The following is a 26,765-nucleotide window of genomic DNA, read 5'->3' as shown; positions in this document are numbered from 1 at the left end:
TTGATTGAGGGATAAATATTGACCAGGACACTGGGGAGAACTCCCCTGCTAATCTTCAAAATAGTGGCCGTGGGATCTTTTACATCCACCTGAGAGCGAGATGGATCTTCGCTTTAACATCTCATCCAAAAGACAGCACCTCCGGCAGTGCAGCACTCCCTCAGTACTGCACTGGAATGTCAGCCTGGATTTTTGTGCTCACTCAACCCACTGACTCAGGCAAGAGTGTTACAAACAGTCACAGCTAATACACAGCTTAGCTGAAAATCTGCCCTTTAGGTGGTCTTAAAGATTAGTGGAAAGGCAGCAAATTCTCCCAGACTCCTTTCAACTAACACCATCGCAAAAAAAAAACACTTTGTTGGTGAAACTTTCACCTTATTTAATATCTGTGCAAATTGCTTATGTATTTGCTTGCAATGGGATTGCTGATAGTTGTGAAGTGCTTTGCAGTGTTCTGAGATTGTAATTAAAGGTTTTATAAATGAAAGCTTTTGTTTATTAAGCATTATCACTTTAGCTATCAGCAGGTACTACAAGATCCCTGGTTTTATCAATACAGGATAACAAAAGGAAAAAAAATGCAAAAGCACAAACTGAAAACAATGCTGCAATTATACAGTACGTCAGGCAACATCTGTTAAAGTGGGAGAATAACCACAGATTTACTGAACGAGTTGTAAGCAGCTGCCTGCAGTGCTTGCAGTGCTTTCTGTGCAAGTGTCGAGATTTGTTTCTCAGCATTTTCTGTTCCTAAGACTCATTCGTTTGTGTATGTGGTGTGACTGCAAGTCAAAGCAGTAGCAATCTGACTGGAGCTGTCAAGGAGGTGACTGCAAGGTCAGCAAAGCAAGAGTTGGTGCAATCTCGCGAGTGGTGGGGCCCCACACACCAGACACAGCAGCAGCAAGCGAAGGAACAGAAGCCCGCAATAGTAGCAGCAGCAGGAATCTGTAGCCGGAGCAGCAGGAATCTGTACCGGGAGCAGCAGGAACCTGTACCGGGAGCAGCAGGAACCTGTACCGGGAGAAGCACCAACAGTTGCTGGAGGAGTAGGAAGAAGTCACGTTGTGCGAGATCCAGCTGGTGACGTCTTCCCTGGGTCGCATTACACAGATTGTCCCCGGATCCCAAGAGCCCGCGAATGAGGTCATGAGCTTCTTATTGTGAGTACGGGGGCTGCTTGACGGCAGGTTCCACCAGAGAGGGAGACTCCCCCGCCACCCCCATTCCTGGGCACAGGGCTGAATTCAGGGCTGGAGGGGGGGCTCCCAGCGCCGGGGCTGAAAGGTGTGGAAAGCCCGCCTCTGCCTTTTCATGCCCTCCCCCCCCCACCGGAGCAATCCTCCAGTCTTTTTAAATCTAAAGTTCCAGCAACAAGATCTCCGTCCCTTTAAATACGGGGAGCCTGCCCCCAAGAGCTGCTGGCCAATCAGAGGCCCGGCAGCTCAGCAGTATCGGCAGTGCCACCGGGAGCATTGGCCATTGCCAGTACTGCCAAGGCCTCAGACCCTGGTCCAGCAATGGAACTCCAGGCCAGAATTAGGTGAGACAGGGTCCTGGGGACAGTCCGGAAGGCTCTGGCGAGGTCGGGGGGGGTGGTGATCATGCAGTCCAGAGGGAGGGAGAGTCCCAGAGGGTAAAGTGGTTCCCCCGGGGGGTCCTCCGTGAGCCACAAATTGCCCACAGAGGAGGGACCCCACCCCTCAAGCCCACGCTCTCCCTGCACAGCAGAGGCATCCACCCCACCACTGGTAACATCCCAACTGCGGCATGAAGAGGCCCTTACTTGGCCGTTAATAGGCCACTTACAGGCCTCAATTGGCATCTGGGCGGTATTAGTCTATCCTGCTCCCAGAAGATCACTTGGCAAGAAGGAGGCAATGGGGCCACTGCCCTCCGCTACCCATTGCAATACTCCATGCGGTTTCCACCAACCCCCCACCCCCACCACCCACCTCCGACTCCGCCTCAGGGAGCCACATAAAATCCTGGTCACAGTCACACATAAAACAGATTGGGATGCGTCAGATTGGAATGCATGAGATCAGTATGCGCCAGATTGGAATGGGGCAGGTCGGACTGGATCATATTGGAATGGGTCAGATCAGAATGAATTAGATCGGAATGGGTCAGATCAGATTGCGTCAGATCGGAATGGGTCAGATCGGAATGGGTCAGATCGGAATGGGTCAGATCGGAATGTGTCAGATTAGAATGGGGCAGTTCGGAATGGATCATATTGGAATGGGTCAGATCAGAATGAATTAGATCGGAATGGGTCAGATCAGATTGCGTCAGATCGGAATGTGTCAGATTAGAATGGGTCAGATCGGAATGGGTCAGATTGGAATGTGTCAGATCGGAATGGGTCAGATCGGAATGGGTCAGATCGGAATGTGTCAGATCGCAATGGGTCAGATCGGAATGGGTCAGATCGGAATGGGTCAGATCGGAATGTGTCAGATCGCAATGGGTCAGATCGGAATGTGTCAGATCAGAATGTGTCAATTTGGAATGCATCAGACTGGAATGGGTCAAATCGGAATGCATCAGATCAGAATGGGTCAGATCGGAATAGGTCAGATCGGAATGGGTCAGATCGGAATAGGTCAGATCGGAATAGGTCAGATCGGAATGGGTCAGATCGGAATAGGTCAGATCGGAATGGGTCAGATCGGAATGTGTCAGATCGGAATGGGTCAGATTGGAATGTGTCAGATCGGAATGTGTCAGATCGGAATGGGTCAGATCGGAATAGGTCAGATCAGAATGGGTCAGATCGGAATGTGTCAGATCGGAATGTGTCAGATCGGAATGGGTCAGATCAGAATGTGTCAATTTGGAATGCATCAGGTTGGAATGCATCAGACTGGAATGGGTCAGATCAGAATGCATCAGATCAGAATGGGTCAGATCAGAATGGGTCAGATCAGAATGGGTCAGATCGGAATGGGTCAGATCGGAATGGGTCAGATTGGAATGTGTCAGATCCCTTCATTCCCTTAGCATCCCAAAATATATTGAACTCTGTTTTGAATATATTCCAACGATTGAACATCCACAGCTATCTGGGGTAGAGAATTCCAAAGATTCACAACCCTCTGAGTGAAGAAATTTCTTCTCATCTCTGTCCGAAATTGCTGACCCCTTATTTGAGACTTTGACCCCATGTTCCAGGGGAAACATTTTCACAGCATCTGCCCTGTCAAGCCCCCTAAGAATTTTATATGTTTCAATGAGATCACCTCTCATTCTTCGAAACTCCAGGGAACATAGGCCTGCTCTACTCCATCTCTCCTCATAGGCCATTGTAAATTGCCCCTAGTGTAGGTAGGTGGTATGAGAATTGAGGGTAGGTGGGGATGTGAGAGGGAAATGGAATTAATGTAGGATTAGTATAAATGGGGTGGTTGATGGTCGGCACGAACTCGTTGGGCCGAAGGGCCTGTTTCGGTGCTGTATCTCTCTATGACTCTATGACAGTCCCCCATCTGAGGAATCAATCTAGTGAACCTTCATTGTCCTGCATCTAAAGCAAGTATATCCTTCCTTAGGAAAGGAGACCAAAACTGTACACAGTACTCCAGGTGAAGTCTCACCAAGGCCCTGTATATTTGCAGTAAGACTTCTTTACTTTTATGCTGTAATCCTTTTGTAATGAAAGCTAACTTACCATTTGCTTTCCTAATTGCTTGTTGCACTTGCATGTTAACTTTCTATGATTCATGTACAAAGACACTCAGGCCCCTCCGAATAACAACATTTCCCAGTCTCTCACCATTTAAAAATATTATGCTTTTCTAATTTTCCTACCAAAGTGGATAAGTTCACATTTCTCTACATTATATTCCATCTGCCACTTTCTTGTCCAATCACTTAACCTGTCTATATCATTTTGCAGCCTCTTTGTGTCCTCCTCACAGCTTACTTTCCTATCTTTGTATCCTCAGCAAACTTCAAATGTTGCACTCAGTCCCCTCATCTAAGTCATTGATATAGATTGTAAATAGCTGAGGCCCCAGGACTGATCCTTGTGGCACTCCCCTCGTTACAGCCCATGAACCTGAAAATCTCCCATTTATTCCTACTCTCTGTTTTCATCTGTTAACCAATCCTCAATCCATGCTAATATATTACCCCTAAAATCGTGAGCTTTAATTTTGTGTAATAACCTTTTGTGTGGCACCTTATCGAATGCTTTTCGAAAATCTAAATATACTACATCCACTAGTTACCGTTTATCTCCCCGACTGATTACAACCTCGAAAAGCTTCGGCAAATTTGGCAAACTCGATTTCCCTTTCATATATCCGTGTTGACTCTACCTAATCATATTGTGATTTTCTAAGTCCCCTGATACCATGTCCCTAATAATAGGTTCCAATATTTTCCCTACTGCTGATATTAGGCTAACTGGCCTCTAGTTCCCTGTTTTCTCTCTCCCTCCTTTTTTGTATAGCTGGGTTACATTTGCTACCTCCCAATCCACGGGATCCATTCTCCAATCTAGGGAATTCTGGAAGATTAATCCATCATATCTGTAGCCACCTCTTTTAAAACCCTAAAATGTCGGCCATCATCTTCATTGGACTTATTGCCACTTAGTCCCATTAATTTCTCCAGTTTTTATGATGAATACTAATTTCTTTAAGTTTATTATTCACATTAGATCCTTGGTTCCCCACTATTCTGGAAGGTTTTTTGTGCCTTCTGCTGTGAAAACAGATCAAAGTATTTGTTTAACATCTCTGCCAGTTCCTTATTCCACATTATAATTTCTCCTGTCACTGCCTCCAAGGGGTTCATATTTGCTGTAATTAATGTCTTCCTTTTTACATACCTACAGAAGTTTTCACAATGTGGTTTTATGTCTTTTCTCTTTCTTTATTAATTTCTTGGTCCTCCTTTGCTGAATTCTAAAATCCTCCCTGTCCTTTAACTTCTCTCATTAGACCATTATTCCTGTGAGGTTTTTATTCCTTAAGGGGATTTATATTTATTGCATATTATGAATAAATTCTTTAAATGTTTGCCATTGCCTATCCACAGTCATATCTTTTCGTCCAGCTTTCCAATCTACCTTTGCCAACTTGCCCCCTCATCCCTACATAGTTTTGCTTTTTCCAATTTAAGATCCTAGTTTCAGACTAAATTATTCTCAAATTCATTATAAAATTCTATCATATTATGATCACTGTTCCCCAGAGGCTCCTTTACTGCTAGATTATTAATTAACCTTGTCTCATTGCACAATACTAAACCTAAAATAGCCTGTTCCCTAATTGGTTCCTAGACATACTGATGTAGAAAACTATCTTGTATACATTCCATGAACTCATCCTCCACACTATTACTGCAAATTTGGTTTGCCCAGTTTAATCCCCCGTGACTACTATATTCTTGTTTTACCACATTAAAGGCACTGTATAAATGCAAGTTGGTGTTGTGTGCAACCTTTGTGTCTCAATTCAGTGAGTGGAAATACTTGGGGAGCCACAATAGAACTTGATGCTTTTGTTTTAAGGTAGTGATGTAAAATGGTCTGTGTGCGTGTCAGACTTACACAATGCTACCATGTAATGAAAGATTATCCTAGGTTTACGCAAGGGAAATATTGGAGAATCGGGCAGGTCGGAATGTACTCATGGAATCATACAGCTCAGAAGGAGGCCATTCAGCCTATCATACCTGTTCCAGCTCTTTGAAAGAGCTATCCAGTTAGTCCCAAGGTACATCAACCAGCACAGTGGGTGATGGGTGAGCGGACTTGGTGCATGTTAGAATACGGGTAGTACAGTTTTGGATGAGCTCAAGTTTATGGAGGTTGCAAGATGTGAGTTCATTGGAACAGTGGAGTCTGGAGGTAACAAAGGCATGGATGAGGGTTTCAGGAGCAGATGAGCTGAGGCAGGGGTGGAGTTGGGCAATATTACGGAGATGGAAGTAGGCGATTTTGGTAATGATGTGGATATGTGGTCAGATTCTCATTGCAGAATCAAATAGGATACCAAGTTTGTGAACAGTCTGGCTCAGCCTCAGACATTTACCAGGGAGAAGGATGGAGTCGATGGCTAGGGAACAGAGTTTGTGGCGGGGACTGAAGATTATTGGCTTCTGACTTCCCAATATTTGAGCTCGATGGGCTCAAACTGATCTGAACACCTCCCATGCACCATTCTCACTGTGCAAGGGGGCTTCACATCAACCCCATATTGTGGGACTGGGTTACCAGATTTAGTGAACTCAACTTCTCAACTCGCCTTGGTTGGATTTGAAACGACAGCCATTACTGCGTCCTTTTTTGATATAGTCAGAGACCTGGGTGCAAGAGTCATAAAACTTTTCATAGATGCATCTGTGACTGATGTTGATCATCATCTGCACCTGAGATCATCACTAGAGGCAAAAGAGCTACAACTGGAGTGATGAAGAAACCTTCGGAAGGCTCAGTTATCTGATATAGATTTTTGCAAAACTTTGATATCAAATCTTTAGTTTAGACATTAAAGCCTATTATAAATAATTATCATCATAAGACAATCTTTCTTGGATTGTAGCAGTTACTTTTAATCCTCAGCTCCACCAACAGAGTGATTTTATTTAATGCCTACCCCCAATTCTCTAAGTCTCAGATTAAGGGGCTGAATCAGTCCTTTGCCAATTCTGATAAAAGGGTTAGGATTAAATAAAACAACAGCAGTTAAAATCAGATTGCACAGAAGTGGCTCTTTGAAACTTCTATCCAATTAGTCCCAGTGCTCTGCTTTTCCCCCATAGTCCTGCAAATTTTCCCTCAAGTATTTATTCCAATTCCCTTTTGAAAGTTACGATTGAAGCTGCTTCAATCATCATTCCAGATCACAACTCGCTGTGTAAAAGATTTTCTCCCCACCTCCGCTGCTGAGAGATACAATTGTCATACTTGATGCGGGTAAATATTTGGAATTGCATCGAACGTACAACACAGAACAGGCCATTCGGCCCAACTGGTCCATGCTGGTGTTTATGTTCCACACGAGCCTCCTCCCACTCCTCTTGATCTCACCCTATCAGCATATCCCTCTATTCCTTTCTCCCTCATGTGTTTATCCAGCTTCCCCTTAAACGTATCCAAGATATTCACCTCAATCACTCCCCATGGGAGTGAGTTCCCCATTCTCACCACTCTCTGGGTAAAGGGGTTTCTCCTGATTTATTAGTGACTGTCTTATGGCCCCTTGTTTTGGTCTCCACCACAAGTGGAAACATCTTCCCTGCATCATTCCTTTCATAATCTTAAAGACCTCTATCAGGTCACTCCTTAGCCTTCTCTCCTCTAAAGAATCCCAGCTGTTCGATCTTTCCTGATACTTATAACCCTCTCAGTTCTGATAAATCTTATTTGCACTTTCTCCAGTGCCTCTTTATAACTGTGCACAGTACACTAGCTGATATACAGTTTAATAGTTTACTTTGGACAGTGATTTCTTTTTACCTTAGCCTTCCCCTTAACCTCCCTCTCATATTATTTGCTACGAACTTTAGAAGCTTTGTCCAGTATGTTTCCCTTTGCTGAGGGACGTGAATCAGAAAGGAGGTCTAATGGGATAAAGGTAACTGTCAGTTTACAAGAAATGGAAGTGAAAGCATGTTTCCAACTCACAGACGTTATCCTGAGAATCTAGCCGACTGCAATGCTTCTCTTGTTATAAAAAGGGGATGTTAAAATTTCTGAGTAATATTACTGTTAGCAACAAGCTGACAGGCAGGCAAAGATCAACTAGGCCATCAAACCTCATGATGGCCACAGCCTTGTGACCAGGAAAAAGAATTTAGGGCCAATAAGGGAAAAAGTGCTCTGGAAAATTCCTTACCCATCCGCTCAGGCGATCACAACCAGACCAGTGGATCCAAGTGTTCTCTGTAAAGACACTAACCTTCTATATGATGTGATCTCTGCCCTAATCAGGAGCCAGTCCAGCTCCCTCTTGAAGGGATAGAGAGAGTCAGCTCCCACCACACCAACCAACAACACATTCCAGAGACTCACTGCTGTTTGAGAGAAGAACAGTAAGTTCCATGTCAGCAGAGCAATCTCTGTTTTCAATCCCTTTTTGGTTGTGGCCAGTAGTTTTAAGGGTGTTGTTAGACCAGCATTCCTGGTTATTTCCTTCGGCCTTTTGGATTCGATTGTGAAACCCTGAAAAAATTTTTTTTGTGTTTTTCTTTTCCAATGCTCAATGCCTCTGGAAATATTGGAACATAACTCCAAGTGAATTCATTTCTGTTAAACAACTTTCATTTATTTTTCTTTGGGCCTCCTTATCTCGAGAGACAATGGATACGCGCCTGGAGGTGGTCACCTTTAACATAGTATAATGCCCCAATGTGATCCATAGGTTAGTTATCAAAGAAAATTTGACTCAGAGCTACTTAAGCAGATATTAGGACAGGTGACCAAATGCTTGGTTAAAGTGGTGGGTTTTGAGGAGCACCTTAAAGGAGGAGAGTGAGGTGCAGAGACGGAGGGGTTTAGGGAGGGAATTCCGGAGCTTAAGACCCAGGCATCTGAAGGGAGGGTTGCCAGTGATGGAGCAATTAAAATCGGGGATGGTCAACAGGTCAGACTGGAAGAGTGCAGAGCTCACAGAGAGGTTGTAGGGCTGGAGGAGGTTACAGTGATAGGGAGGGGTGAGACAATGGAGGGATTTAGAAATAAGGATGAGAATTTTAAAATGGAGGCTGGTGACCCAGGAGCCAGTGCAAGTCAGCGATCAGAGAGATGATGGGCAAATGGGCTCGGTGCCTTGTGCCTTTAAAAAGGACAAAGCTATTCCAAGTTCCTATCGTACTGTTTAATCATGGCTATTCATTGCTTTACAGTGGAAACCGCTCGTCTCGGACCTTCAAACCAAGGAAGAACATTCCAGAAGGGTCCCACCAGTATGAACTGCTGAAACATGCAGAGGCCACTCTGGGCAGTGGTAATCTGCGGTTGGCTGTCATGTTACCTGACGGTGAAGATCTGAATGAATGGATAGCTGTCAATAGTAAGTGACATAGAACATGATTTCATTTAATCACATTTGGGAATTTAATTTGTACTTTTTGACTTTGGATTTATCATTCAATAAACTAAATCCTGGAGTGTGTAGACATAGTTATTACTGTGGGTGGAGAGCGCGGTTCAGTTGAAAATGGCCAATTTGCTAAATTGCTACAGCAGAGCAATGTGGGACCATAAAAGGCCAATCGGCAGCACCCCCTCTTTTTAAAAAGAAATCCTGTAAAAAATGTGAAAGTAAATTGTGTGTGTGAGTTCAAGTGCCGAATCTGGATCAAACACACATTCGTTGTAGGTCTGAGATGAAATTTGCCTCATGGACAGTGTTTCGAAGAAGCGCAGGGGAGTTCTCTCTGGTGTCCTGGCAAATATTTGTCCCTCAACCATTAACCAACATCACTAAAAGCAGATTATCTGGTCATTATCACATTGTTGTTTCTGGGATCTTGCTGTGTGAAAATTGGCTGCTGTGTTTCCTACATTACAACAGTGACCGCACGTCATTGGCTGTAAAGTACTTTGGTATGTCCCAAGGTTGTGAAAGGCGCTATAAAAATGCAAGTCTTTGTTTTATTCTTTCTAGGTTCACACTTTACCCACCAGCCCTATGGGGAGTTTATATTGATGGACTTTGTTAAGTTGAAAGTAAACAAGAAAAAACTTGCATTTCTGTACTGCCTCTTATGTCCTGAAGGTGTCTCCAAGTGCCTCACAGCCAATTACTTTCGAAATGTTGCCAAACGCAGCAACCAATTTGTACACAGCAAGATCCCACAAGCAGTAGTGTGATAATGACCAGTTGCCCTGTTTTGATAGTGTTGCTTGAGGGATAAATGTTCACCAGGACACCCAGGGAAGAATAAAAAGATGCTGCTGAGAGTTTTTACAAACACATGAACAGGAGGGCAAGCGCTTAACATCTCACCTGCAACACTGAATAAGAACACGCTGCCTGAAAGGGTGGTGGAAGCAGATTCAATAGTAGCTTTCAAAACAGGAATTGGATAAATACTTGAAAAAGAAAAATTTGCAGGGCTATGGGGGAAAGAGCGGGGGGGTGGGGGGAATGGGACTAATTGGATAGATCATTCAAAGAGCCAGCACAGGCACGATGGGCCGAATGGCTGTGTCTGTGCTGTATGATTCTAATTACTGAATGTGAAAACGGAAAGTGCTGGAAATACTCAGCAGGCCAGGCAGCATCTATGGAGAGAGAAACTGAGTTAACGATTCAGGTCGATGACCTTTAGTCAGGATCTTGCCCTTGTTTCACTGAATGTGAAAGCCTCTGACATTCACAAATATTAACATAGTAAATTTTGGTAACTTTGTGATATCTTTTTATCCAAAAATGAACCTAGCCGTAGACTTCTTCAATCAGATAAACCTGCTGTACGGGACAATAACAGATTTCTGTACTGAGGAGAGCTGCACTGTCATGTCTGCTGGTCCAAAGTGAGTCCCAAATTTAAATCCTTGCATATTATCCGTGTTCTTGTTTAATCTGTCCATTATTTCTGAGGGTTAATTAGCCAGCTTTTTGCACCAACGCCCTGGTAATGACGGCAATGTACCATTTACAGATTATTTGAACAAATTGCGCTGTGCTAGCCTGAAACCAAAGCAATTTATTTTAAGCTGACTCTTCTGGTCAGATGTATTTCTGTACTCACTCGTTCTGAGAGAAAGACTTTGCGTTTATAATGCACCCTATCTCCGCTCACAGGGCTTAAAACGTTACACTGTGAATTGCTTTGAAGTGCACTCCACTGTCACGCTGACTTTGCCTGACAGGAGCCGTTGTAGACGATGCTATTTTGGAAGTGCTGCTTCTTTTACACATTTTCATTGAGTGTAGTTGTTTGGCAGGAAACCAGTGAACAGGTGTACAATCTCCAGAGAGCTTTGAAGTTGCTGTGTGTTTCCACTGGTCTTTTTCATTTTACTGAAAGGAGATATTTTACATTTGAGGGATGGGGGGGTGGGGGGAAGGATTGGACGACAGAAATGTTTTTTGGGTTGGGGACGTGCAGGGTGCTTTGCTGGACCGGGAGCCACTGTAGGTCAGCGAGCTCAGAAGTCGTGGGGTGATGGGTGAATGGGACTCATTGTGAGGTAGGATATGGGCAGCAGGGTTTTGGATGAGCTGAAGTTCATGGAGGGTGCAAGGTGGGAGGCTGGCCAGGAGAGTGTTGGAATTGTCAAGTCAATTCCAAAGTAAAATCCTCCCCTTTCCCAATCCCAGGGAAGTTGATCAGATTGAGGCAAATACTTCACTAACTCTCAGTCCTATTAAACTCTGAGTTTCAGATCCCCCTCCACCATCTCCATCACCTGTACCCCTTATACCCACACCCTAACATCCAACACATCTGCCCTGACCTCACTCTCACCCAACTCCACACAAAACCTTTTTGGCACAATTTTATTACTGCTCAACTTGACAACTGCAGAGTTCTTCTTTCTGGTCTACTGTGCTCCCCAAAGCTCCTTGCTACCTCCCGCCGGTCCCCCAACACTCCCACCCTACTGTTATTTGCCATAAAGATCCTGACTTTGATCCAGTGTCTAGCGCCCTTTGCTGTAGCTCTCAATGTTTTACAATTAGCTGGGAGTTTTTTTTTAAACCAATAACATGTGGGGGGTAGAGGAGATAAACTTGGTTAAGTTAGGAAGCCTTGGATTGTCCTTTCAAATGAAATATTGTTAAAAGCGACAATTTTTGTGTTCATTATGATGGAGAATGGAATGTGCTTTAGACTTTACCATCTGATATTTTGTGTACAAATGAGATTTTGCTCTGTTTTGTCAGATTATGCTTCACTGCACTTAGTAGAAAAATATGTCGGGGCTTTTGAGTACTAAACTTTCACTTCCTGAAAAGATTTGAGTCTTTCAGAGGAGATGCACCGCATTCAAGGTGACAGCTGTGGCTCAGTTGGTAGCTCCCTCATCTCTGAGGCAGAAGGTTGTAGGTTGAAGACCCACTCCTGAGATTTGAGCACCTAATCCAGGCTGACACCCCCACTATAGTACTGAGGGAGTGCTGCCCTGTCAGAGGTGCTGTGTTTCAAATCAGACATTAAACTAAAGCCCTGTCTGCCTTCCCATTATAAAATATCCCATGGTCATGATTTTTGAAGAGGAGGAGGGGAGTTCTCCCCAGTGTTCCAATCACGATTCATCCCTCAACCTCCATCAGATTATCTGGTCATTATCACATTGCTGTCTGTGGGATCTTGCTGTGCACGAATTGGCTGCTGTGTTTCCTACATTACAGCAGTGACTACACTTCAAAAGTACTTCAATGGCTGTAAAGTGCTTGGGACATCCTGAGGTTGTGAAAGGTGCTATATAAATGCAAGTTCTTTCAATTAATAATTTGCAAAGGAACCTGTTTAAGGTTGTCCACTTAGCTTAGCCATCATTTTAAAGGTTTTAGTTTTAATAAGTAAAGGGAGGAAAGCAGAACCTCTTTTTTGGTTTGTCATATGACTGCACGCAATTGTCAGCACATCTGTGCAGAGATGTACACGGGACATTGACAGTTAGGCTATCACGTGAGAATTCAAAATTGTGTAAGACCTTGTTTCAGATACTGTTTGAACCTTGGGCTTAAATAACGAGCTTGACTACATCATTTGCAAATATATGATTAACTAACGTCACTAGATATGGTATCATTCTACATCTAGCAGGGCCTCTTAAGAACAGCATTAACTGTGACATGGAATTAAGAAGGAAAGGCTTGCATTCATATAGCACCCTTCATGACCTCAGAACATCCCAAACCCATTACAGTCAAGTAACTGTCGTAATGTAGGAAAGACAAACTGTGCACACAAACTCCCACAAACAGCAATGTGCTAATGACCAGATCTGCTTTGTTAGTGATGTTGATTGAAGCATTAATATTGACCCCAGGACGATGGGAATATCTCCCCTGCTCTCCTTCAAACTAATGCCATGTGATATTTTATATCCACCTGGGAGGACAGACAGGGTCTTGGTTTAATGCTTCATCCAAAAGACGATACCTCTAATAAGGCAGCAGTCCCTCAATATTGCACTGGATGTGACTGCACAAATCCTAACTTCTGCTATGTCCCATTCACCCACCATGCCATGTCTGGCAACACCTTGATTTTAAAATTATCATCATTGTTTTCAAATCCTCCACGGCCTCACCCTCCCCTATCTCTGTAACCTCCTCCAGCCCCACAACCCTCCGAGATCTCTGCGCTCCTCTAATTCCGGCCTCTTGTGCATCCCTGATTTTAATCGCTGCAACATTGGTGGTTAAGCCTTCAGTTGCCAAGGCCCCAAGCTCTGGAATTCCCTCACTAAACCTCTCCACCTCTCTCTCCCTTTAAGACGCTCCTTAAGACCTACCTCTTTGGTCATCTGCCCAAATGGGCTGAATTTTTCTGGCACCGATGGCGGACTTGGAGATGGGGGTGGGGATTGCGGGGGGAGTGGGTGTGGGAAAATAGGGGGGAGCTGCGTCGCGATGGTTTCCCGACACATTCCTGCCACGTGGGGAGCTTTCCCGGGGTGAGCTAGCAGTAGGATTGGTTTCCTGCTCCACGGAGATGGGCAGCCAGTTAACGTGTTTAAGACCACAGTTTGGTGACCTCGCCAGCATCTTGCTGGCAGTGGAGCAGCCCCCTCCCCGCTGTGTGCGGAGGTCACCGGGCCCCATGGAGGTGGCCTCCCTGTGACAGGTTGGGGAACTGGAGGCTCCATACCCCAAAGAGAGGGGCTCTGGTACATTTCCCCTCTGCTCCAAGGGGGCTAGCGGATTTGGCCCTGGTAATTTTTAATTTAGATCCACTCCTCCGAGGATGGTGATTGTGGAGGCCGCCTTTGAGAAGATTGTACTGCCAATCTCACCTCAGCAAGTACAGGGTCATGACCCCCATTTGGTCCTGAGGTCAGGGTTCCAAAGCCTGCAGGAAAAACCAACGCGGTAACTCCTTATGTGGCTTGGTGTAATGTTTTGTTTTATAACGCTCATGTGAAGAGCCTTGGGATGTTTTACTACATAAGAGGCGCTATATAAATGCATGTTGTTGTAAAGTAATTGTGTTTTTGTTTTATTCATTCATGGGATGTGAGCAGCACTGGCCAGGCCAGCATTTATTGCCCATCCCTAATTGCCCTTGAGAAGGTGGTGGTGAGCTGCCTTCTTGAACCGCTGCAGTCCATGTGGGGTAGTTACACCCACAGTGCTGTCAGGGAGGGAGTTCCAGGATTTTGACCCAGCGACAGTGAAGGAACGGTGATATAAATCCAAGTCAGGATGGTGTGTGACTTGGAGGGGAACTTGAAGGTGGTGATGTTCCCATGCATTTGCTGCCCTTGTCCTTCTAGGTGGTAGAGGTCGCGGGTTTGGAAGATGCTGTCTAAAGAGCTTTGGTGCGTTGCTGCAGTGCATCTTGTAGATGGTACACACTGCTGCCACTGTGTGTCGGTGGTGGAGGGAGTGAATGTTTGTGGATGGGGTGCCAATCAAGCGGGCTGCTTTGTTCTGGATGGTGTCGAGCTTCTTGAGTGTTGTTGGAACTGCACCCATCCAGGCAAGTGGAGAGTATTCCATCACACTCCTGACTTGTGCCTTGTAGATGGTGGAGAGGCTTTGGGGAATCAGGAGGTGAGTTCCTCACAAAAGAGTGCAGTCAAATTATTTACCGGAGTCAGAGTTTTAAGAGTGTCTGAAACAGGATTTTGCACAATTTTGAATTCTCAAAAAATGATTTCATTGACGATGTCCAATGATTTGACCTCCTGACTGCACTGAGATCAGTGTCACAATCATGTGACAAACCCAAAATAATATATTCTGCTTCTGCTTTTGTGCCTTGTTTGTCCAAACTGAAACCTTTAAGCAGTGACTGTCCTCGACAAATTGGGCCCCAGACCATAAACCAAGCTTTAAGGCACTGTGCTTCGATCAGACATTTTGTGCTTTTAAAGTTGCAGTCAAACTATTTAATTGGTTGTACTACAGCCAGAGGGGCCCCTCACACTGACCCATGGAGCCTGGCAACACTCTTCTAATTTCTGGTTTGTGTTACACTTTCACTGCTTTGCCCAGTTTGAATTTTATGGACTGACAGGTTTGGAAAGGGTTGTTCTGAACGCAGCTGCCTCATAAAATGCTACAGTGCAGGAGGAGGACCTTTCGGCCCATTGAGTCTCTGCTGGCTCTTCTATCCAATTCGTTCCACTGCTCCTCTTTGCTGTTCATTCATAACCTGCAAATTTCACCCCAATGGATAATTTCTGAATCACAACACCAGGTTCCACAGTTTGAGATGTATGCTCGCTAATGGCAAAGCTCATTTTGCACATGACTCGTGAATGCAGAAATGCTGGATGGTCCTGGTACAGGCAACAGCACATAACCAGGATCTGTGTGTCCATTTTTAGCACATGCTACATTATCGAGCGGCATTTACTGATGACTTGGAGCACACTGGGCACAAAGGTTTTGAGTGTGTTCAGTGGGTCCCATGAGTTACAAAGCATTACATAGAATGTACAGCTCAGAAACAGTCCATTCGGCCCAACTGGTCTGTACCAGCATTTATGCTCCACACAATCCTCCTCTCACCCTAAACCCTATCAACATATCCTTCTATCCCTTTCTCCTTCATGTACTTATTTAGCCTCCCCCGATATTGCACCTTTTTAACTTTTATTTATATTCATTCACGGGATGTGGGCGTCGCTGGCTAGGCCAGCATTTATTGCTCAGCCCTAATAGTCCTTGACCTGAGTGGCTGGCTAGGCCATTTCAGAGGGAATTTAAGAGATAACCACATTGCTGTGGGCCTGGAGTCACACGTAGGCCAGACCGGGTAAGGACAGCAGATTTCCTTCATTAGTGAACCAGATGGTTTTTTTACAACAATTGGCAATGGTTTCATGGTCATCATTAGATTAGCCTTTTTTTTTAATTCCAGATTTATTAATTGAATTCAAATTTCTCCATCTGCTGTGGTGGGATTCGAACCCATGTCCTCAGTGCATTAGCCTGGGCTCTGGATTACTAATTCAGTGACATTACCACGACACCACCACCTCCCCTTACTCTGCATAGTGCAGCAAGGTTGGAAAATTCAACTATTCTTTAAACAGAAGAGTGTTGCCAGGCTCCATGGCTCAGTGTGAGGGGCCCCTCTGGCTGCAGTACAACCAATAGAGTCATAGAGAAGCCTCGTTTATGGTCTGGGGCCCAATTTGTTTAGAACAATCACTGCTTGTCCAATAAATCTTAATTATAATCCTGCATATTAAAAGGAAATAAAATGAGACATGAGCACTAAAGTCTAGGCAGACATTCCCAGTGCAGTGCCGAGGGTGTGCTCCACTATCAGAGGCTCAATACTGAGGGAGCGCTGCACTGTCAGAGGGACAGTACTGAGGGAGTGCTGCACTATCAGAGGGACAGTACTGAGGGAGTGCTGCACTATCAGAGGGTCAGTACTGAGGGAGTGCTGCACTGTCGGAGGGTCAGTACTGAGGGAGTGCTGCATTGTCAGAGGGTCAGTACTGAGGGAGTGCTGCACTGTCGGAGGGTCAGTACTGAGGGAGTGCTGCATTGTCAGAGGGTCAGTACTGAGGGAGTGCTGCACTGTCGGAGGGTCAGTACTGAGGGAGTGCTGCATTGTCAGAGGGTCAGTACTGAGGGAGCGCTGCACTGTCGGAGGGTCAGTACTGAGGGAGTGCTGCACTGCCAGAGGGTCAGTACTGAAGGACTGCTGCGCACTGTTGGAGGTGCAGTACTGAGTGGGTGCTGCACTGTTGATTTTGCTGTCTTTCAGATGAGATGCTAAGCTGAGGCCTGATCTGCCCCCTCAACTGGATGTCAAAGATCCCATGGCAACTATTTTGAAAAAGAGCGATGGAGTTCTCCCTGGTGTCTTGGCCAATATCTATCCCTCACTAAAAACAGAATATCTGGTCATTATCACATTCCTGTTTGTGGCAGCTTGTTGTGCACATTGTCTAGTTTCCAACATTACAACAATGACTTCTTGTTTTAACTTGTACAAAGACCCGTTCACCCATCACCCCTGCGCTCGCTGATCTATTTTGGCTCCAGGTCAAGCAATGTCTTGATTTTAAAATTCTCAGTCTTATTTTCAAATCTCTCCAGGGCCTCGCACCCCCTACCTATCTCTGTAATCTCCTCCAGCCCCGCAACCCTCTGAGATATCTGTGCTCCCCTAATTCTGGCCTCCTGACCATCCCCGGTTTTAATTGCTCCACGATTGGTGGCCGCATTTTCAGTTGCCTAGACCCTAAGCTCTGGACTTCCCTCCCTAAACCTCTCCGTCTCAGTACCTCATTTTTCTCCTTGAAGACACTCCTTAAAACCTACGGGCTGGATTTTATTCTGAAGATGGGGGTCTCAGCAACAGGCCAGAAGCTGGGGAAGACCCCACCTCTGCCCTCCATTGGTCTCCCATTGCAATTCAACAATTAACTGCCCACTGTCACTTTAAAGGGTTGATTTACCACCTCCAACAGCTGCTGGCCAATCGGAAGGCTGGCAGCTCTGCAGTACCAGCGTTGCCACTGGGAGCGGTGGCCACTGTCGGTACTGCAGGAGGCATGGCGGATGGCAAAAACCCAGGACCAGTGAGTGGGGTTAGGATCGCTGTGGTCATTACTGCAGGCCTCAGCTACAGGGTTGGGGGTGGGGGGGGGGGGGCGGTTTGATGAGGGTGGGAGTGTTCCTCTTAGCTGATCACTGCTTTGGGGGATCTCCAGGGGCCCTAGATTGCTGCAAACGAGAGACCCTTGACCCCGCTAGGAGGCCATCATATTTTACTTGGCTGCATCACCCAGCAGTGGCAGGCCCCTCCACCTTCCCTGAAATTGGAAGACCTTGGGAAGATGATGGGCACTCCACCCCGAGCCCTTCCCACGCAATTTTATGACCCCCTGCCTCTGCTCCTGTCCCCAGGGGTCCCATAAAACCTACCTCTTTGACCGAGCTTTTGGTCATCTGTCCTAATATCTCTTGATGTGGCCTGGTGTCATACTTTGTTTTATAATGCTCCTGTGAAGTGCTTTGGGATACTAAAGGCACTATATAAATATAATTTGCCGTTCGTGTTGTTGACTACACCGCAAAAGTGCGTTCTGAAGTTTTCTTTTAATGAACTACATCAAGGTGACGAGAAGACATAGTTATTTGGTTAAAACACTTTGCAAAGATGATGCTAGAACTGAGAAAAGGTGACCTGATAGAGATCTTAAGATTATAAAAGGGTTTGATTAGGTAGACATGGAGAAGATGTTTCCATTTGTGGGGGAGACCAAAACTCGGGGCCATCAATATAAGATAGTCACTAATAAATCCAATAAGGAATTCAGGAGAAACTCCTTTACCCAGAGAGTGGTGAGAATATGGAACTCACTACCACAGGGAGTGGTTGAGGTGAATAGCATCGATACATTTGAGGGGAAGCTGGATATGCACATGAGGGAGAAAGGAATAGAAGGATATGCTGGTCAGGTTGTGGTGGAGACTCATGCAGAGCACAAACCCCAGCATGTCCTGTTTCTGTCTGTAAGTCCAATGTAATTATCTTGTATAATAATAGCACTGCCTGTCTGTTTCTCCTCATCATTTTCCAGATACGAGTATCACTGGGCTGATGGAACAAACATTAAGAAACCAATTAAATGTTCAGCACCAAAATACATTGATTACCTGATGACCTGGGTACAGGACCAGCTGGACGATGAGACACACTTCCCATCCAAAATAGGTAACGCTTTAAAAGCTCGATTTAAATCCTCAATTCCCTTGTAAATAAAAGGTAAAAGTGTGGCAGTGAATTTTGGGTAATGTATGTTTAATTAAAGGGCACAATATTTGGCGTTTTCTCTTCCTGTTATGTTGGTCAAGTTCTTTTATTAATCCAATATTCCAGCACCTAGAACAGTACCTTGGTTCACTGATCTTTGCCAATTCCAATCACATTGTCTTATTTTGTTCCCCTCCCCTTTAGGTATCTCTTTAGACAGTAATGAGACGTTTACAGCACCTCATCACCCCGTTCAACACTTGCCGGAATGCTTCACTTACAGTTAATACTTTGAAAATGTGCAGTTGTTGTTGTGTGTGAAAATGCAGCCACCGATAATTTTGCAAACATTATGATCTTACAAAGAGCAGCAAAGGCAATTCGCCAATCAATCTCTCTTTTTGGTGCTCTTGGTTAGGATCAGAGATGTGGAAGGAGGTCATTCAGTCCATTGTGCAAACCCTAACCCTTTTTGCTTTTTTTCACCTTTCTTTCCCTCTTACACCCATTCCCCAATCTACGGTGGCTTGGGGATGTTTTCTGCTTTAAAGGAACGACATAGCTGATTAAGACAATGAGTGGGGGTTACTCATTTCACAAGGAGACTCTCTAGATGAATGACTCTCACCGGTGGCCCAGTGGGTAGCATGCCCAGCTATGAGTCAGATTATCATGGCTCAAGTCCCACTCTCAAGGTTTTAGCATTAGAATCTAGACTGACACTGTGCACTGTCGAAGGTGCTGTTAAACCGAAGCTCTGTCTGCTCTCTCAGGTGGATGTAAAACATCCCACAGCCACTATTCAAAGAAGAGTAGGGGAGTTCTCCCTGGTGTTCTGACCAATATTTACCTCTCAACTAACATCACTGAAACAGATTACCTGGTCACTATTACATTGTTGTCTGTGGGATCTTGCTGTGTGCAAATTAGCTGCTGTGTTTCCTATATTACAACAGTGACTACACTTCAAAAAGTGCTTCATTGGCTGTAAAGCGCTTTGGGACATCCTGAGGTTGTGAAAGGTGCTAAAGCAATGCAAGTCTTTCTTTTTAACATCAGCATGGTGCAGTAGAATTATAAGCCTTCTCTCTCTCTCTCTCTCTCTCTCTGTCTTTCCTTAGGTGTTCCTTTTCCCAGGAATTTCATGTCGGTGGCAAAAACCATCCTGAAACGCCTGTTCCGGGTTTACGCTCACATTTACCATCAGCACTTTGATTCTGTGATCCAGCTGCAGGAAGAAGCTCACCTGAACACTTCCTTCAAACACTTTATCTTTTTTATTCAGGTACGTCCAATTGTGGAATTTACGCACGAGGTGCGAGAATTCAAACCCGGATAACTTAGCAAGCGACTTGGACAGGAACCATGTGTCTTATTGTTACAGAGTCCAAGTCCACTCTAAATAATATAGGGTGCAAGTCCATGACGGGGCAACACCTCCCTCCCCTCTCTCACCTCCCGGCATTCCGTACAATTATTTGTAACATTTCAGGAACAGCCACACATTAATGTGCCATAATTTGCCTTGGGAGTGAATCTATTGGTGTTTGCTGTTAGTTACACTTTCCCCTCATACATTAAGGTTTTCATTTTTCTTGTGTGGCAAATTGCTGAGAGCATGAGCTGGTAATGTCACAATGAGAGAAACCAGACAACTAAACCTGAGTGAACAGGACAGGCAACTGTGCATCTCCATAACTAATCAATCTGAATGATTGTGAAACTAACAGCACAGGGACTGAGCAGGAAGTGTAAGTTAGAGTGGGTGAATTCAGTGTCAAATCAGGTATAGAAAGAGAAATAAAGAGAGGGAAAGGAAAATTGGATTAGGAGAGCGGAAAAAAAAATTACGGCAGAGATTAGGAGAAATTTTTTCTCTCAGAGTTGTGAATCTTTGGAATTCTCTTCCCCGAAAGGCGATGGAAGCAGAGTCTTTAAAAATTTTAAGGCAGAGGGAGATAGTTCCTTGATAAGCAAGGGGGTGAAAGCTTATCGGGGGTTGGCGGGAATGTGGAGTTGAGGTTACAATCAGATCAGTCATGATCTTGTTGAATGGTGGAGTAGGCTCGAGGGGCCGAGTGGCCTACTCCCGCTCCTAATTCATACGTATGTTCGTATGACAGAAAGGAAAAGTTTGCTTTTTTTTTAAATTTGCATTTTAATTCACCAACAACAATGCTATGAGCACCCACCATGTAAAGGATCAGCACAGGTGACATGGACCATTCCTTCCTGTAATAACCCTGCAAGGTGTCACTAAACCACATATAAATTGGATAACCAGACAGTAATATACCATCTCTTTCATTTTCCAGGAGTTTAATCTCATAGACCGGAAGGAACTGGCCCCACTTCATGAACTGATTGAAAAACTGACCACAAAGGACAGATAGAAAGGGGGAAAAAAATCAGCTGAAGAGAAATGCAATCCATTTTTCCTCTTTAACACAGCAACTAGCATACCGCTGGGATGGATTTTGTGAAATGCACCCTGTCCGAGCGGTTGATGAAATTTTGAGTCCTTATTTGAAGGCTTAAGACAAGATGATTATAGACGTTACCGGTTTTCTTTAAGCAGATCACCACATGCATAGGCAGCTTTAGTTGTGGCGTGATTATACTGCACACAGCACCTGACCCTCTATGCCCGCAGAATGCAATTCATCGGCAACATTAGAAGCCACATTACTTTATCCAAGTGCCTGTGTAGATTCGTAACGTGTAGTTCCCTTTTTTTTCCTTTTCAATGTTTTGATAATGAACAAAATAATGCTGTGGGCCAACTCTTAACCAAGGAAGGAAGCCATTGGTTATAAAAACTGCTACTTTGTATATATTTCATAAAGTCTTCACTGAAAAACACTGTCGTTTCTTGAAATTCTCACCGAAGCCTTTGCACACTGGTTAGATTTGCTGATAAATTTTGTGGTATTGCAGGTGTTTATGCTTCTGTATCTTTGTGTGTTACCTTTTGCTTTGCTACCATTTACATATATAAATCTTTGACAGTGGTAGGGTAAGTTAATATGGCTGGTAAAGCAAATGTATGGGTTCCTTGCATTCCATAAGCAGGGACATAGACTACAGAAGCAAAGAAGTTATGTTAAAGCCTTTATAAAACATTAGTTATGCTTCAGCTGGAGTATTGTGTTCAATTCTGGGCTCCACACTTTAGAAAGTGAAGGCCTCAGAGAGGGTGCGGAGGAGATTTACAGAATGGGACCAGGGATGAGGAACTTCAGTTATGTGGAGAGACTGGAGAAGCTGGGATTGTTCTCCTCAGAGCGGAGACGGTTCAGGAGAAATTTGACAGAGGTGTTCAAAATTAGGATCGACTAAATAAGAAACTGTTTCCAGTAACAGAAGGATCAGTAACCAGAGGACACAGATTTAAGGTAATTGGCAAAAGTACCAGGGGGCAGATGAGAATTTTTTCTTACGCAGTGAGTTGTTGTGATCTGGAATGCGCTGTCTGAAAGGGCGGTGGAAGCAGATTCAATAGTAACTTTCAAAAGGGGGAATTGGATAAATACTTGAAGGGGAGAAATTTGCAGGACTGTGGGGAAAAAGTGGAGGAGTGCTGTATGATTTTATGATTGTGGTACTGTATCACGGTACAGTTTCCTTTTTATCATAATGTGCAGTGCAAAGCAAAAGGTAACAAAGCATTGGCCAGGAGAGAATGAACAGGAATACACTTCCATTGCACAGTTACCAAGTTAAGAAAACTGCAGAGCAGGGAAAGACCAGCTCGTCCATCGAATCTGCCCCTCATAATCGCCAGAGCATTGTGATTGGACATTTCCTCTCATCCCCACCCATTGCCACCACTCCTCTCTGCAGCTCTGTAATCTCCTGGGAGAGGCACAAAAAAAGAGAAAAACCCCAGGGTCAATCAGGGAAAACAATACCCTGGAGGATCCCCCTCTTCCTCTCAGGTGATTGAAACCTGCCTGGGCGGTGACACTGACCCGGTGTTATCTAGAAAGCTGCTTTAACCTCCTCCATCCTTATGACTCTCCGAGATCTCGGGACTCCTCTAATTCCGGCCTCTTGTGCCTCTCCGATTTCCATCGCTCCACCATTGGCAGCCGTGCCTTCAGCGGCCTGGACCCTAAGCTCTGGAATTCCCTCCCCAAACACTCTCACATCCTTTAACATGCACTTTGAAACCTACCTTTGCCCTGCCTTAATATACATACGAACATATGAATTAGGAGCAGGAGTAGACCACTCGGCCCCTCGAGTCTGCTCCACCATTCAATAAGATCATGGCTGATCTGATTGTAACCTCAACTCCACATTCTCGCCTACCCCCGAAAGCCTTCCACCCTCTTGCTTATCAAGAATCTATCTAACTCTGCCTTAAAAATATTCAAAGACTCTGCTTCCACCGCCATTTGAGGAAGAGAGTTCCAAAGATTCACGATCCTCTGAGAGAAAACATCTCTCCTCATCTCTGTCTTAAATGGGCGACCCCTTATTTTTAAACAGTGACCCCTAGTTCAAGATTCTCCTACAAGAGGAAACATCCTTTCCACATCCACCCTGTCAAGACTCCTCAGGATCTTATATGTTTCAGTCAAGTCACTTCCTGTTCTTCTAAACTTCAGTGGATACAAACCTAGACTAACATTTCCTCGAATGGCAACCCGCCCATTCCAGATATTAGTCTAGTAAGCCTTCTCTGAACTGCTTCCAACACATTTACATCCTTCCTTAAATAAGAAGACCAATACTGTACACAGTACTCCAGATGTGGTCTCACCAATGCCCTGTATAATTGAAGCATAATCTCTGTACTTTTGTATTCAATTCTCGCAATAAACAATCATATTCTATTAGCTTTATAATTACTTGCTGAACCTTTTGTGATTCATGCACTAGGACACCCAGATCCCTCTGCATCTCAGAGCTCTGCAATCTCTCACCATTTAGATAATATGCTTCTTTTTTATTCTTCCTGCCAAAATGGAAAGTTTCAAATTTTCCCACATTATACTCCATTTGCCACAGCTTTGCCCACTCACTTAACCTGTTGTCATGAAGACCCCCACTTGCCAAGAATGAGGCATAACTTTGTTGTATGAACATTAATTTTAAACTGTCGCTGGAGTGAAGAAATAACTTGTTTTACAAGAGATCACCAGACATTTGGCTGGAGAAAATTTGATAACTAAGAGACAGTGCTTGGAGAGACAAAAGAATTGCTCAGTAATTCAATTAACTGAGATTGGGCTGGGCAATGGTGATCCACATCTTGTCAGGGTGGGAGACAGCACTACACCCCCCACCACCCCCACCCCACCAAGAGCTTTGGAATCCACAAACACAGGAGAATTTGTTGAAAAAACTTAGTCACATGACTAACCTGCTGGCCAACTTTGGAGGTTTGAATTGTGCTCAGAGGACAGTTTGAAAACACAGACTGCAGATTATAACTGAACCTGGAACAAGACAGTCTCTCTCCTGGCTGGCTCTCTCTTGCTTTCTCACAAGCCTCCGGACCCACTGAACGCACATAAACCTCAAGAGAGAAAAGACTCCTACATCGAAACAGGTTAAAGCGTGCACTGGGCCCCAAAGAACAGCAAGACTTACCGCCAACCAAAGACTCCACATTAAACCCAAAGGACCGTAAATAACTACCAGATATTGCCTCAAACATTTCCCCCTTATTCCTTCTACTTTTTCTGTCTCTATCTGCGTGTGTGTTTATCACGTATGCATGCTAGCCCGGTCGTAGTCGTTAACCAGATTAAAGTTTAAGATTAATAAACTTCCATCTTTCTTGTTTAAATCTAAGAAAACCTGTCTGATTTCTTTGCCTTACAATTGGAAAGCAGTGAACAAGGATTCACTAAGGGAGAGCTAAAAACATGGCGATTTTAAAAATTAAACCCTGTTACGGATAAACCAGGCAAAGGCTGAGAGGGAACCCCTAGACCCTGTCTCATCTGGTCGTAACACTATCTATATCCCTTTGTGGCCTCCTTATGTCCTCATCACAACTTACTTTCCTCTGTGTCATCAGCAAATTTAGCAAACATACCTTCGGTCCCTTCATCCAAGTCGTTTATATAAATTGTAAAAAGTTGAGGCCCCAGCACAGATCCCTGTGGCACACCACTTGATACGTCTTGCTAACCAGAAAATTACTCACTTATGCCTACTCTTTGTTTCCTGTTAGCTAGCCAATCTTCTATCCACGCTATCCGTTCTATCTCCATATGTGGCTTAGAATATATGCCATATATATGCAAGACTTTTATCGTATTTATTAAGGCACAAAAAACACCATTCAGCACATCGGGTCCGTGCTGAATCTCTGTATAGCAATCCAGTCAGTCCCACTCGCCCACTCTAGCTCTGTAAGTTTATTTCCCTCAAGTGCCCATCCAAATTCCTTTTGAAATCATTGATTGTCTCTGCTTCCACCACCCTGGCAAACAGCGGGTTCCAGCTCTTTATCACTTAATGCGTAAAAAAGTTCTTCCTCATATCCCCCTGCATCTCTTGGCCAGAACCTTAAATCTGTGTCCCCTGGTACTTGTTTGACCACCAGTTTGTAAAATAAATAAGCAAACAATTTTGTCTGAACTGCTAATGAAAATGACGGTGTTTAGCCAAGTAGCAGTTTTGATTCGTTAAGCAAACCTGAAACTTAATGTGAATGGATCTCCTTGTATTTGTCACATGGTTAACTATGGAACTAACGAATCACCTTGTAAACTTTGCAAGACATTCATAAAAACAAAGGCCTATATTTATATAGCGCCTTTCACAACCTTAGGGTGGCCCAAAGGCACTTTACAGTCAATTAAGTACTTTTGAAGGGAAGTCAAAGCTGTAATGTAGGACAAGTGGCAATCAATTTGGACACATCAAGCTCCCAGAAACAACAATGTGATAAATCTGGATAATCTGTTTTAGTGATGCTGTCTAAGGTAAAAATATTGGCCAGGACGACGGGGTGAATTCTCCTGATCTTCTTTGAAATAATGCCATGGAATCTTTTACATCCAACTGAGAGGGCAGACAGGCCCTCAGTTTAACCTCTCGTCTGAAAGACAGCATCTCCAATGGCGCAGCACTCCCTCAGTACTGACCCTCTGTCAGTGTAGCACTCCCTCAGTACTGACCCTCCAACAGCGCAGCACTCCCCCAGTACTGACCCTCTGTCAGTGCAGCACTCCCTCAGTATTGACCCTCTGTCAGTGCAGCACTCCCTCAGTACTGACCCTCTGTCAGTGCAGCACTCCCTCAGTACAGACCCTCCGACAGCGCAGCACTCCCTCAGTACTGACCATCCGACAGCGCAGCACTCCCTCAGTACTGACCCTCTGTCAGTGCAGCACTCCCTCAGTATTGACCCTCTATCAGTGCAGCACTCCCTCAGTACTGACCCTCTGTCAGTGCAGCACTCCCTCAGTACTGACCCTCCAACAGCGCAGCACTCCCTCAGTACTGACCCTCTGACAGCACAGCACTCCCTCAGTACTGACCCTCTGACAGCGCAGCACTCCCTCAGTACTGACCCTCTGTCAGTGCAGCACTCCCTCAGTACTGACCCTCTGTCAGTGCAGCACTCCCTCAGTACTGACCCTCTGTCAGTGCAGCACTCCCTCAGTACTGACCCTCTGACAGCACAGCGCTCCCTCAGTACTGACCCTCTGACAGTGCAGCACTCTCTCAGTACTGACCCTCTGACAGCACAGCGCTCCCTCAGTACTGACCCTCTGACAGCACAGCGCTCCCTCAGTACCGACCCTCTGACAGTGCAGCACTCTCTCAGTACTGACCCTCTGACAGCACAGCGCTCCCTCAGTACTGACCCTCTGACAGTGCAGCGTTCCCTCAGTACTGACCCTCCGACAGTGCAGCACTCCCTC

The 26,765-nt window shown here is 44.9% G+C and overlaps 1 protein-coding gene across 1 annotated transcript; it reads left to right on the top strand.

The window, feature by feature from the left end:
- Positions 1 to 710: 710 nt before the first annotated feature.
- On the top strand, positions 711 to 23,717 carry LOC137377182 (MOB kinase activator 1B-like). Its single transcript, XM_068046616.1, has 6 exons — positions 711 to 1,166; positions 8,866 to 9,032; positions 10,408 to 10,501; positions 18,701 to 18,834; positions 19,995 to 20,158; positions 21,189 to 23,717. The coding sequence occupies exons 1-6, from the start codon at positions 1,153 to 1,155 to the stop codon at positions 21,264 to 21,266; spliced, it is 651 nt and encodes a 216-aa protein (XP_067902717.1). The 5' UTR covers positions 711 to 1,152; the 3' UTR covers positions 21,267 to 23,717.
- Positions 23,718 to 26,765: the final 3,048 nt, after the last annotated feature.

The sequence above is a fragment of the Heterodontus francisci genome, chromosome 1, assembly GCF_036365525.1.
Source record: "Heterodontus francisci isolate sHetFra1 chromosome 1, sHetFra1.hap1, whole genome shotgun sequence".
Classification (NCBI taxonomy): Eukaryota; Metazoa; Chordata; class Chondrichthyes; order Heterodontiformes; family Heterodontidae; genus Heterodontus; species Heterodontus francisci.
This window is presented reverse-complemented; position numbering and strand designations above follow the sequence as displayed.